At 37.0% G+C, this 14237-nt stretch overlaps 1 protein-coding gene across 1 annotated transcript; it reads right to left on the bottom strand.

Annotated features, from left to right (window-relative positions):
• Window positions 1-26: 26 nt before the first annotated feature.
• LOC108227318 (MAG2-interacting protein 2) lies at window positions 27-13456 on the bottom strand. The gene is made up of 12 exons (XM_017402396.2): window positions 13207-13456; window positions 13025-13073; window positions 12120-12293; window positions 11019-11220; window positions 10682-10890; window positions 9018-10017; window positions 7646-8574; window positions 7281-7363; window positions 5641-6000; window positions 3255-4473; window positions 2823-3088; window positions 27-2729 (listed from the first exon to the last, which is right to left on the bottom strand). Exons 1-12 carry the CDS (start codon window positions 13297-13299, stop codon window positions 90-92), a joined length of 7224 nt encoding a protein of 2407 aa, XP_017257885.1. The 5' UTR covers window positions 13300-13456; the 3' UTR covers window positions 27-89.
• Window positions 13457-14237: the final 781 nt, after the last annotated feature.

Genomic DNA, 14237 nt, shown 5'->3' on the forward strand with positions numbered 1-14237 from the left:
TTTCTTTCTTACAGTGATTAATCAAATGTAGGAAACAGACTAATCATGAGATTATAACACTAAACATTGACAAAATCTAATAACCTCTATCATCTAACATTGGTAGAAATCATAGACAATGCAGTTTGGATTAGATTCCCTAATCTGCCTTTCAACTGGGCAACAGTATTTGCCAAAGGTTCACAGAAGTCCCTATCTGCAGAAGCAGATGCATCATCTTGAAGAACTTGAAGCTGCTGCATTTCTAAATATTTCCGGAGACTGGCCTCTGCAACATTAATTAAACTGAGAGATGCATTTGTATGCATGAATTTCGTGACCAGGATCCCAGCTAGAATCTGCTGATCTGCCTTCACAAGCTCTGTTATAAAACAGGGAAAAAGTAATTTTCCGAAAAGTAACATAATATATTTCTCTTTGCTTTCTGGTTCGTATACCCTTCTTTGTTTGAGACTAGGCAGCCGGTCTTCCTGGCACTGGCGAGATAGATTCCCAACAATATAGCAAATATATGAAAAGGTGGTTCCATAGGAAGTTTTAGTGATGATCTTTGTAATGATTCCGGAGTGCAATGCAAGAATTAGAAACTCAACATCTCTAGAAATTGCGTCTGAAATGCCTACTTGCTTGAGTTTATCTTCAACTGAATCCAAACACAATAGCTGTGTTCCATCATAAGGCAGCAAGAGAGCCATCTTGAGAGCTGCAAAGCAATCCAACTCGGCAGTAGTTTGGCTCATGTGAAGGGTGCCATTATCATCCAGCAAGATGCCAGTAGTCTTTGCCAAGGATCTATCTATCAACATCAACAAATCTCTAAATCGAGATAATTGCACCATCTTCTTAAAGATCTCCAACCAACAAGCATGCAGAGGATGAACTACAAGCGTGTTCTCCTTCAGTTCCTTGTCCAAGGGTTCTTGAAAGCTTTCCCATCCATCATCCCAATCATCACTGCCCCAATTGTTTCCGGCATCAGTTGTTTCGGTGGAATTTGCCTCAGCTCTACCTGATGGAAATAGCCCTTCCCACTCTTCCAAAATGGCTATCAAACAATCACAATGGCTTCCAACTTCAGCAGCTTCACATAATATCGAGAAGCAAGAAACTGCTGATTCAACGGTCACAAGATCTTTTGGAGTAATCTGTAAACTGGGAGAGATAGCAGACACCAGCTGTGACGACTTGAGGGCGACTAGAGTATTAGCAAATCTACTCGAAGCTTCAGTATTAACATTTTGCACACCATGATCAACGGTAGTCTCAGTGTCAGCATCTGTTCTTTGTAAACCATCCCACCCTTCCCATGGAACAATATTGGCCTGTATCTCAGCGGAAAATGCCTTCAAAGTTCGACCTCTAGATGAAATAGATTGCATAAGCTCCAGGATGTAAACTCGCACATGGTCAGGAAGCTCCAAGTTATCCGAGAACTTTGCCATACTCGTCCAAACTGCTTGCCTTACCATCTTCAGATCCTCCATTTCATGTTTTACTTCACTCAAAGATGACAAGAGATTGGGTAGATCTGGGTGATTAAGGGATGCACCAGAAGAAAGGTCTTGCAAGATTTTTTCAAATATACTCATATAAAGATGGCGAAGATCTTGTGTTTCATCACAATATTTCTGGCTCCCAGAGATTGGAGTTGAGTTAGATGGGAACTGTGACACTGCATGAGAATATACATGTGCAATAGCTTCGAATTTACACCCAGAAAAAATCATTGCTTGGCAGAAATGTGAAATTTCAATAGTAATGCTGCCAGTAAGGCCCTTCTCAACATAGCGAACAAGAGTTCTCCAACCCTGTCTTGGTGAGACTTTCTTCCCCACAACCAGGTCTAGAAAACCTTCAACGCACACCATTAAACATCTCGGGTGAAAATTTTCTGAACCCTCCTGGGACACAAATTCCTGCATGTCACCAGCTAGTTTTAACCAAAATGTTAGCATGATTCTAAGGCAATCCTGCCAGCTTGAATCGCAAGAAATAATATTCAAGGAATTTTTAAAGGGTAGTATTATATCTAAGTATTGCTTCATTATTTCCAGGACAGCTGGACATGTCAGTGCACTTATATAGTTTCTGCACATATCATATGTACTCTCAAGCTCATTTATGAAGTGCTGAAGATTTTCAGGACTTTCAAAAGGAATCCTGGATTTAGCGCTTAATCCCAACTCTGACAACAAACTCAATACATGGTGTTTGTAGACATCGCGCCATGATAGAAGAACCTCCGATTCTGGATCCCCGCAGTAGTCAACAAGAGTCTGGACCATCTTTGCTAGTGCTTCAACAGTATGTATATCAATGTGAGACAAGACCTCACTGCTGAAACTCTCAAGGTTTAGTCCTTGCAACCCAGCAATATTCTTAAAGTTCAGGCCCTGTATAAAAGAAACTCTGGAACATTCTTGCTCAACCACCTTATAAAAATGAGCCAACGCATGAGCAGCTATATGTGGGGGTTTTGTATCCATCACGGGCAACAAGTCTTTATCTTTTCCAAGCTGCATGTAGCAGTCAGATAGCAAGGCATATAAACAAGCTAGTCGTTGTTTGTCATGCCCATTAATTGCAGGGTACACTGACAAGGAGATGGTTTTTATTGATTCTGCAGCACAAGCAAGCACATTGCCTTTAAAGATTGAAATTTCGGCCATTATATCATCAACAGCCCAAACATCTGAAACAAGGACAGAAGCAAGGTACTGTTGTAGCACCTGAAACGTAAACAGAGAGAAATTAAGATATGACTTCCAGCAGTATGCATATAATAGTTTATGCTGCCTTCAGAGTTGTTATATACCACATACCTTGGTCTCATTTAAGCGGTAGGTAGAAACAAGTAGCAGGACATCCTTCAATATTTGCTTTTTCTCTGATCTTACTGATCCAACAAAAGAACAAACAACACTCTCCATATAGCCGATGTCTCCAGACAGAAAGCGTTCAGTTTCAACACCAGGAATTATTTGCTCTAACACCCTTGTATGATCTGCTACACGCTTTTGGTTTTCTAACTTCTCTTTCCATTCTCTCCAAAATGAGGATTGAGTCTTATCAATTTTCTCTTGTTCATCTAATTATCAAAAACAAGGAATGTAAGGGGAAAAAAGAGAGAATTCTAAAACAAATACAGAGGTCGATAAATTTCCACAAATTTAACCGGATTTTCAGGGCACTAAATGTGGTGTAAATAGATAGAGAAAGTTATATACTAAAAATTAAGGATAATGTTAAATCACCTGAATTTAATGATGTGTATTTCTCTTGAAACTTTTTCAGCAACAGTTCTCTTCGCTGGGCAGGATCCTCACATTCAAATCCATAGTTGTGTAGCAAACTATAAATCATCCCAACATTCATTATGCTAGAGATTTCATTGTAGTCTTCCCTTCTTTTTACCTGCTCTTCTATTATTTCCACCCCCTGAAAGGCATCTACAAGATTTAACAGAAAGGAACATCCTAGTATGTCTTCCCTTTGAGTAACAGGAGGTGTTAAAATTGATTTGGCTAGAGATGCAATCAAATTATCTTTTGGAGCAATACCGTTCCTTGCCAGCCAGGAAAGAATTGCGACAACAGCTTGTGTTCTAACATTTACATACATCTTACTGGAAATTGAGCCTGAAACTGTAAACTGACTTAATTCCAGCAACCATGGAAGTCGTAATGCTGCAAAGGAGAACATCTTTCCATTATCCCTTAGAAGAGAATCCCAGTCCGGGGCATTGTCCACAGTTAAATCTTTGGCAACGACAAAGAGAGTGTTTTTTATGCTTTCAAAATAGACTTGATCATCATTAACAACTCTGTCAACCTGTTCAGATCGATCGCTTAGGTCAGCTATATCTTGAAAACTGTGTGGCGGATAGGAGATAACTGAGGCACCATGGGTGGAGAACTTTGGAGGGCCTGTCCCCGTCAAATTCATTAGTTTTTCACATTGCCCTTCGATATCCAGATCTTTCCATGCAAGTAATAGCTCACCAATAGATTCCTCATCACAGTGGCTTAAAGCAAAACCAAGAAGTTGCTTTCGGGAGCTTACATCCATGTTATCAAGGACAGGACCTCTTGCTAGGGCAGCACATAGGTCCCATACAGCCCCATGTCCTTTCTTGGCCAAAGCCAGGCACAGATCGAATGACAATTGAAGATCTCCAGCTACTGCTGCTTCCCTTGCAATAGCTTCTTGAACGGCTGATATGTCATCCTGAGAACTCAGACCAAGAAGTTTGGCAACCTCAACAAGTTCTTCAACATTTAGATATGATCCACCTTGACTTGTAATTGCTAATTTTATTATTTCCATAGGATCTTTAATTTGTCTGAATTGCATTGGCAGAAGGCTCACTCCTAGATTCGGAAGTTTAATTGTAATTGCATCAATGACATCTGCCTCCGCCCTGACATTTCTGCTGCTTGGAAGGATATTTAGACATTCCTTAGCCTTCCAGATCTGGAAAAAACCCAACAAGAGGATGATGGATTCAAAGAAATTTCAAGGAGAGTACATGCTTATCCATAGATCATCAAAGTTATTGATTGTCAAAAGTACTTCTTACAAGCATAAAGAAAATGGAGGAAATAATATAAAAAACCCACAACTGAAATCGTATAAAGTATAGTAATGAAACCTCACACAAATCTGTATAAACACTGCGTTAAAAGAAGTTGATCATTTAGAACTAGAGAGTAAAAAAAAAATATATTAGCACTATTACCTTATTGTAGATATATAAATGTCCGGAGATTTTTTCACACACACACACATATAGGGTTGCGCTCAAGAGAGAACCAGTCCTTAAAATAGAACCAGAGAACCACTAAGGTTCTGCTGCAGAACCCTAAATTTTAAATAGATTTTTAGGATCTAAATCTAAATACATGTTTTTTTCATCGTTTTGTGTGTTCAAAAATAATTTTAAAATATAATACATAGATATTAACATTTTTTGCATGTGAAGTTAACTAATGCTAGAAATAAGGTAAGGGTTCTATGGGTTCTCTATCTAATGGTTCTCTCTTGAACATGACCCAACTCTATATCTGTCTATCTATCTATCTATCTATCTATAGGGTCCTACAATACAAACTACTAAAATACAAACTAAATACAAACCAACGCGATTAAGTAGAATGGTAAGGGTTTTGGGACCAGGGAAGAACCCCGAGATGAGACTAGACGGGGTATAAGTGGAGCCTAATAGGGTCGGGACGGGGCCTAGTGGGACCATGGTGGGGCAAAGTTTTGGCTCTTAAGGCTGTCTGGAGCCTGTCCAAGGCCTGTGAGGAGCCTCGGCAAGGCCCTAGCGGGCCCCAGGTGGATTGAGTGGGGGCGAGGGTGGGCCCTAGATGGGTGATGACATATGGGGGGCGGGTGATGACATATGGGGGGTGGGTGATGTCATTTGGGTATAGTTTCCCTTGGTTTGTATTTTGGTTTTTATTTTAATGGTTTGTATTTGAGCAATTTCCTATATATATAAATATATATGGAACTAAGCATGGAAGGTTTTACAGACAAAAGCTGAAGAAACATATACTGAGATCAGTACACACAAGAAGTTCCTAGAATATGGCAACTGCAGAAATCATTATAGTGTGTTAAGAGGTTGATACATACTTCTGAGCAAGCAAGACTTGAAGCTGAGAAGAAGTAATCTCTTGCAGCTTGAATGACAAGATATTCTGCCTTATCTGCCGCCAAACTAACAGATCCTGAACCTTTTAAGTAGTTCCTAGCAAGTGTAAATTTCCCAGCTTTCAGTAATCCCCTACAGAACTCCATTAAAATATACTCTAGATCCAGAAAGGGAAATGCTTTTTCTTGCAAGGTTTGCAGATCACGCCACATGTTTGCCCATTCATTATCTGATCGGCCTGGTAGTCTCCGGACAAATTTCGAAAGTATTAGGCGAAGAATCTGCTTTACACCCTTCACATCTTCATGTGGCTGTATAAGAAATCCAATGGGTTTTGGTACCTGGAAAAAATGCATATAATTATATACGTATAATTGTTACCTATCAAACTAAAGTTTTTTTGTCTATTTCTTAATCATCAATTACATTAATAGCACCATCCTTTATAGTTAATGATGGCTTAAATACTCACCCCTAATAAATTCAAGACAATATTAGAATAAATAGCATATTATCCACTATGTTACTCGGACTCTACATTTTGACTCGAAATACCCGTGTCGGACACTCGATACTCGGACATGGACACTTGGACTAGGACACTTATTTTAGGCCGAAAACATGTAAATTATCAGAATATTACCGAGTCCAACACATGGACACGTATCCATGTCGAACACTTCTAGCCGAGTCCGAGCAACATAGATTATCCATTTAGTAGCTTCAAGCCTTCAACTATCACCTTAAGGTTTTAGAAGAGCTATTGACTAATCATTAAAACCGAGTCATTAAGGTAAATACAGGTAAGAAAAATGCAGTATCCAAATTGGAGACACTAATTCGATTAATGTCATAATTGTATAGCACACAATGTAAAGTCGAAATGAATTATTATAACTTTGACGGATAAAATGGTAGGAGGCTCGTTACCCATCAGGCGTTAAACTGGAGTGGTGTATCAGACAGATGGACTCGCGTTCCAGCGCATATTAAAGTTATGTTGTCCTCTAAGAACATTATCTAAACCTCTTTACATCCATTATTTTTACAACTCCAGACCATTACTCCTATTTTCTCAAACATCAACATTACTAGAGATCATATCAATCAACACTTCGGTGAAAGGGCCAGGCCGGCTACTTTCAGTGGGAAGCTCATCTCTTGTCAAGTCTCCAAATAGGCTTTACCCATTCTCACATAATAGCATATTGGTTGCCAAATTACTTAATTACATAGCCTCCACAACATTTTCTAAAAGTAATATGAAACTGTGAGGGTTGCATTTGGTCCAAGAGAATATCTAGGTCCTATTAGGTGAAAGGGCCAGGCCGGCTACTTTTAGTGGGAAGTTCACGTTTTCTACTCTTCATGATCAGTTTCTTTTCTAATTCTTCAATTGGTTCCTTCTTTAACAGTTTTGAATGTCACCTTAACCCGCTATACCGGGCGTCATGGATCAGTCATTTTACTCTTAACAACTACTCCAAGATCCAATAGATAATGCTTAACAGGTACTTCGCCAAACAATGAATACATAGAGAAGCATCCAAATCTTCAAGTTAAGGCGACCAACTGATTGCAAAAGAGTTATAGACAGACCAAAAGGAGAAAAATCACAAACCTGGTAAAAAGTCAACAGCCTTCCAGCTTCAATATGGCCTTCAGCAAGTTCTAGTCTTTCCTTCAAGCCCTGGACTTCAGAATCTGGAGGCAGAAAAAGTATCACAAACAATCCAAATTGCAAAACTCGCGAGATGTTAATTCAAAACAATATAATACAAGTATGAGGCTTCAGAATACAAACATATATGGCACAGCAAAAGATAAAAAGCATCCAAGCCAAGGTAACACCAAAAGAAAGAATCAAGAAACCATAACATGTCCTGTAAGATCATATCTAAATTAATACCAATAGTTCCCATAAGATTTTTTACTATTAAACAGTTAGTTACCATCCTTTAGTGTAGTGTATGAAAGAAAGCTTACCCTGTAGCTTGGGAAGCTTCGACATTATAGCATTCATAGTATTCCACTTATCTGTATTACTGCAGGAATAAATGCACTGCAGAGCACAGTCAACCACTTCAACTTCATTCCTGAAGAAACCATTCCTTCCAACCTCCCTGCATCCCTCTTCAATCACCATCAAACATAACTCTAATTTAGTATCCACAGCCATCTCCGTGAGCCATTCAACCAGAAATGAAGCAGCTCTCGTATCAATAACAGTTTGAAACTGCATAAATGGAAGTGCTTTATTCAGCAGAACTTGTACTACATTTTCCTCTTTCACCCCCTTGAGCATTATTTTGAACTTCTCATAACTAGGTAACTGTTCCCATGTAATCAGATCCATCGTGAAATTTGTTTCATCCTCAGTTCCAACAGAATATATGAGCTGGTGCAAGTACGACATATCTTCACGAAACTGCTGCAAATCAGAAATACCCTTCTGACAAGCACAGTCGATCAAACAAAGGCTGTTGTCCAGCTGACCACTCAAGGAATCAATAGCTCTAGCTCTACTTCTATACCATGTTGCGAGTTCATTACTTGATGGCCACAAAAGCCCACATGTTTGTTTAATTATGGGTTCGGTTTTAATGTTGACACTGCTCTCATGACTCGCAAGAATTCTGCCAACAGAAGTGATCATCTTTTCACACTCAACCCAATCTTCCTCTCTTAGAGAAATACTTGATGGAGGATGTAGTCCTGGAAGCAGTTGCCCATAAGTTTGGACAGGAATTGTTTCAGGAATAGCAGCTAGAACTTCCAGCATGCAAGGAGCTAGTGAATAAGGGTGTCGCTTAAATAGAAGGTTGAGAGCTCCAATTTTCCCACTTTCAGCAAGTACTACAGCACTTTCATTAATTGGTGAAGTGCGGAACTTCATGTAATCCTGCATGGAAAACCTTCAGAATGCGAAGTCAATAATGAGAAAAGCAGTAGAAGATATTCGACAAACGATTTCTATGAGATGATGGAATAAAGTTCTCAGTATATACATTCAACAAGGGTAACTTGAAAACATGTTGGACCGAGAAATATATAAAAATTAAAGTAATTCTTCCACTAAAGGTGAGTATAATTGCCATCCAAGGAAAACCAGTTTACTTTTTAACATGTTTATTAAAATGTGGGACACATGAATGAAGAGGGGCAGTTTTATTAATATTTTTTTTTTCCCAAAACAACTTTAAGCACAAGCTGAAAAAAAATTTAAAAAATTAATTTAAAATTTTGCATCAACATGGAAGATTGGAAGTTCTCCAATGCATAAAGGCAAAAATATTTTACAAAGTACATTAATCAACAGCCTTGCTCCTTATGATGAAAGTAATAGTATATGTATTACCTGCCCATGTTTATCCCAAGAAATGTCTCAAGCTTGTCTCTAAATTGCAATACTTTAAGTCTAGCCAACCGATAATCCCAAATTTGCAAAGACAAGTCATCTTCTGAATCAGAAAACATGTACTGCTCTGTTAACCGGAGGCCATAAGCAAGTAAAGCCCGTGTACTATCTTCTGTTTGTCCAACTCTATCAACACATTCAGAAAGTACAAATGCTTGATCCTTGATATTTGGCAGCAACTTATTGATCTCCTTTATTCCTTGCCCAGAAAGCAACCATTCTGTCTTTAGCACTTCATCCTGATCCAGACCATAATGAAGAGCAAAGTCCAGGGCTTCCTGATACTTCCCACCACCTATTAATATATCATACATCTCAGGAACAGATTTTCCTGCAAAGGAAATCAGGCTCCATTTCAATTTGGCAATGTCAAGCTGATTATACTTATCAACAATAACCTGCTCCATATGATGTATGCTGCTTGGTTCTTTTTTCTGGGATGAATCGTCACTTTCTCTAGCAGTGCTCTCTATAAGAAAAATCTGTCTTGGGAACTGTTGCACACGTTGTAATACAGGCATGGAATATACAAGATCACTCTTTGAAAGTCTTATGCCACTAAATATGTCGAACATGATGATAGTCCCACCCCTTTTAGCTATAGTAAGGATGTTGTCTGACCACCAAGTGAAATCCACTATATCATTCAACCATTCTCTCCTTTCAGTTGACTTATTATCGCTCTGTTGTAAATTAGAGCTTTCCTCACAAGATACTATTGATAAAGAACAATTTTCATCTTTTAGTTTAAAAGTAACCAAGGATCCTCTTAAATCCAAAGCAGCAACCAGTTTCCCGCTGGGTGAAAATAACAACTTTGGATAGGTTAATAAGCCAGTATAACCCTTCAATATAGAATATAAGCCTTCAAACTGAGTACTAGACACTGGTTCAAGATTTAAGTTCCCAGTTCTTCGCCATAGAGAAAGGCTATAGGATCCTGAAAGGAAAAATAATAAAAATTGACGAAGTTGACAGCAAAATTATAGACTCCCACAATCCTGCACAGCTCCTTTATTATAGAAGAGAGGAGCAGGGGTGCACATATTTACACTTTTGCATTTAACATGTAAAAAAATTTTATCTGTGCAAAATACTTTACTCATTAATCTAAACACTTGGAGATTTACACCCATGAAAATGTCTTTAGAATATATATTAGCTGATCAGATTGCAGAATAAGAAATAAACAATACTCGCGAGATATATGTGATCTGTTATGATGGAAAAGAAAAGTTGAATTTTCTGTAACAAGAAAAGCTCATACTATTTAATGCATGGCGCTACGTGTGGCAACAAATTAATTAAGGTAAAAGGGTGCATTAAGCCCAACAAGGCTCGACATCATGTGTAACAAAACTCCAGTAATTTGGATTTAAAGATGTTGTCAAGCTGAGTTACACTAACAGTTGAGAAACAGGGATACAAATGCTCGCTTATTACTACATAAGTACATTAATCTATATATGTATTCAAGTTTCCAAATGACATATAATGTATTACTTCATCTTACAGTATCGCGGTTCTCACAAAAAGATCCCTTTATACTTTATCCATAAAATTATGTGCAAATTTTTTTCAACAGATACAGTAAGGAACCATACCGGTAGTACTACTTGTCAGTGAAATGCTAGGCCCTGTACAAACTAGAGCAACCAACGAAAGATCTGAATGGTAATCCATGCAGGATACATAATGAGGAAATCGCTTATCTATCATTGAGGCGCACGCTGGAGAAATAGAGACCCTTGGATCCTTGTTAATGTCAATATCATAATAAGAACCATCTGATGTAAATATCCTGAAGACACCCCTGCAAAAAAGTATTTACTAAGGAACTAAGAAATCGAATTGAACACATAGAAAAATTATTCATAGAAGTTAAACACTTAGATTTGAAAAATATATTAATAAACATGTGATGGAGGGTATGAAACTTACAAGCAAGACTTCTTATCATCAAAGTCATCCAGTACAATCAAATCTATAATTGGAGAAGGCAGTTTCAGATGCCTCCTGGTAATACTTGATATCAATTCACCATTAACTTTGATGAAATAGAGAGTATCAGTATCATCACAAATGCCAAGAATATCATGAGCTTCTGACCAGGCTCCACAAGTGAATGTGACGTTACTGCTACCTGATTGCATGTCACATAGGTCAGAGCAGTTTTTATATGAATACCAGTATTAACAAGTCTGTTAAAGAAAAACACCACTGATTATACAGGGGGGAAAACAGATTGCTTCAAGTTAAGTATAGAAATGACAAATGTTTTGTTTGGTTATGTATCTTTATATTGGCCCTGTTTGGAAGTTAGAGGTTTGGGGTAAAATTAGAGGTTTGGGGTGTTTTAGAGGTTTGAGCATTTCAATCCGCTAATGCTAGTGTTTGATAGTTAGCGGATTGAAATAGAGGTTTTGGCTCAAAAAGCTAATTTTCAAAAAGCTACTTTGAGGAGCCTTTTGGGTTAGAGATTTTGGTATGTGTCACAAAAAGCTAATCAAACAGCTATTTACCAAACGGTTTTACAAGAAACCGCCAATTTAATCCGCTAGTCAAAACATCTATTTTAATCAGCTAGTCAAAACATCTAATTCAATCTGCTAACAGCTAATTACCAAACAGGGCCATTATGAATTTAGTTAAGGAACAACAAAAAATCGCATTAACACATGTGAATTTGTTACTGCAAATTGAGCACACTACATGAGGCTTTTTAAAAATGTAGCCTATATATGCAGACAATGAGTGTGCACAATCAACTTAAAATACAACAAATTAAAAATAAATACTAATTTGTTGAGAAAATAAGTAGGAATCAACAAATACACAACGTAACATGCACGGCAATGGTTTTTTAATAGTCCAAACTTAAGAAAGTTCACTTAGTTCTTGAAAGTTTAGTCAGCTCTATGGTCTGCCCTCTAGCATACCTGAAATAATAAAAGTTTACTTTCGCTTTTCTCACACTCTTATCTTCTTTTGGAAAAGATTTTCTATTAAATGTCTTTAGACCATGTTAAAAGTAAAGCTTACAATTATAATAGCCACAGGGTTGCCGGTAATCATCATCCTTTTGCAAGATCGTAATTTGATTCGCAGTTGTTATTGCCACATGTTCACCAGTTGGGGAGACAAACAAAGATACCACTTTCCTTAACTTTTGTGGATGCCTGTATTCTCTCCATTTGTCTTTGATCTGGCTCACACCTACGTCGTATACACAGTAGGCAACTATCAGTAGTTTGCAGCTAGCAAGAACCCGGCAAATTATAAAAAGGGCCAAACAATGTAATGTACTAACGAACTAGTAAAGACACATATATACAAAACCACTACGATGCACAAGTTTTTAAAAAATTCAAGAAGAAAAATAATGCATAGCATAATACACAGTTACACACAATGTGAATAAAATCAAACTAGTATAATTTACAGCGACGGACATGTTTGTAACTAATGATGTTTCCAAATTGAACCAAATAACTCTTTCAATTTATAAAACGAAGATATTCATACTTCACTACTAGTTTCTCAAGCTATCACACACCTAACTTTAGTTTTGTCAACTCGCACATTATTAACACAATTTCCTCTATAAAATAAAAACATACGTCAATTCAGTAACATAAACACTATAAAGTATCAAGGCATCACCGTCACCTTCAATTCACCATCTATTACTCCAAACCGGCACAAAAATACAACTGCAATGCTAACTAACACTGCCGCAACAATCAAACAATACAAATGACATCAAATTAACACAAAATATATTGAACAGCTACATTTTCCGTCTGTGGACTAACTCCAATAGTGACAATTCTATCGATAATTCACATAGACAAGCAGTTACAGCTACTGTATCCTATTAAACAATTGAAAGCAATGCAAAGCTAATCGAAGTCGAAAATAGTCAATAAAGTAAAAAACTACGGTACCTGGTAGAGGAATCCAAGACAAAAAGCCTGCACCCGAATCTTCATTCAGCTGAAACAGATACATAAACAAATTACAAGCAGTCAATTTCTATTTCAATTGATTTAAAAATAACTTTAAAACAGAGAGAGAGAGAGAGAGAGAGAGAGAGAGAGAGAGAGAGAGATGATGATGATGGAGGCACCTGTGGATTAATAGGAGGATAATTAGAAGAGAAAGGTCTAGAAGCGTGATGACGGGTCTCGAATAAAACTTCATCTACTGCGCGCTGCTCCATCTATTACACAGCAGGAGCCTTCAATTGATCGTCTTCGCCGAGATGGATCTGTATGTATATCGGAAAATGATATCAGAAAGACCGACCGGTTCGAAAACGGTTCACTGTTCAGATTGGTTGGCTATTGTTTTGAAATCTAGACAAACCCTGAACCAAACTTTGATTCATCTGTACGCTATATTTCAATAATTATCAGGATTTTTATTTGGTTATAATTTTATATCCTTAATTAATATTATTTAATTTAAAATTTAATATTTTATTGATAGGAATCAAATTTTGACATTATGAATTTTCCCAGTATTATATATTAGATATACATATATATATATATATATATATATAAAAGATATTTTGATATTAATTCAAGATTATCAATTAAACTTAAAAAAATGGTGATACACAAAATTAAAATTCAGTAAAATACGGAAGCATTCACTATCTGATAATTTGTTTTCAGAAAATGGTGAATTCCAGGAGATTTATGAGGATATTTCATATTTTTAAAAATCTCTTCATAATTAATAAGATATATAGTTAGTTGATTGCATGATGCCATAAACGGGTATTGTAGTTCAGTTAAAGATCATTGAATTTTATGGAAAAAAAAAAGATCATTGATATTTTTTGTGTCCAAAAAATATGATATACACGTATTCCTTTTAATCATGAGAAAAATTCTAGGTATCACAAAGCATACCTAAAGCACAAGAGTTATGTCCAAAACAAGTGAATAGGAGAAAATGGCTCAAATAATAATTTAGCGTTTTCAATTCTGAAAAAAAAAACTAGATTGTGTATCATTTTGTTATTTTAACACTAGCAAAATATTATTTCGTGAATATTCCGTTTTTTTATCCTAACAAAAGAGTATATCATATAACATTATGTGCGGTATATCATATAGCGTTACGTTCTTTTAACCCGACAAACCCAAG

This window comes from Daucus carota, chromosome 6, assembly GCF_001625215.2.
Source record: "Daucus carota subsp. sativus chromosome 6, DH1 v3.0, whole genome shotgun sequence".
In the NCBI taxonomy this organism is placed as follows: Eukaryota; Viridiplantae; Streptophyta; class Magnoliopsida; order Apiales; family Apiaceae; genus Daucus; species Daucus carota.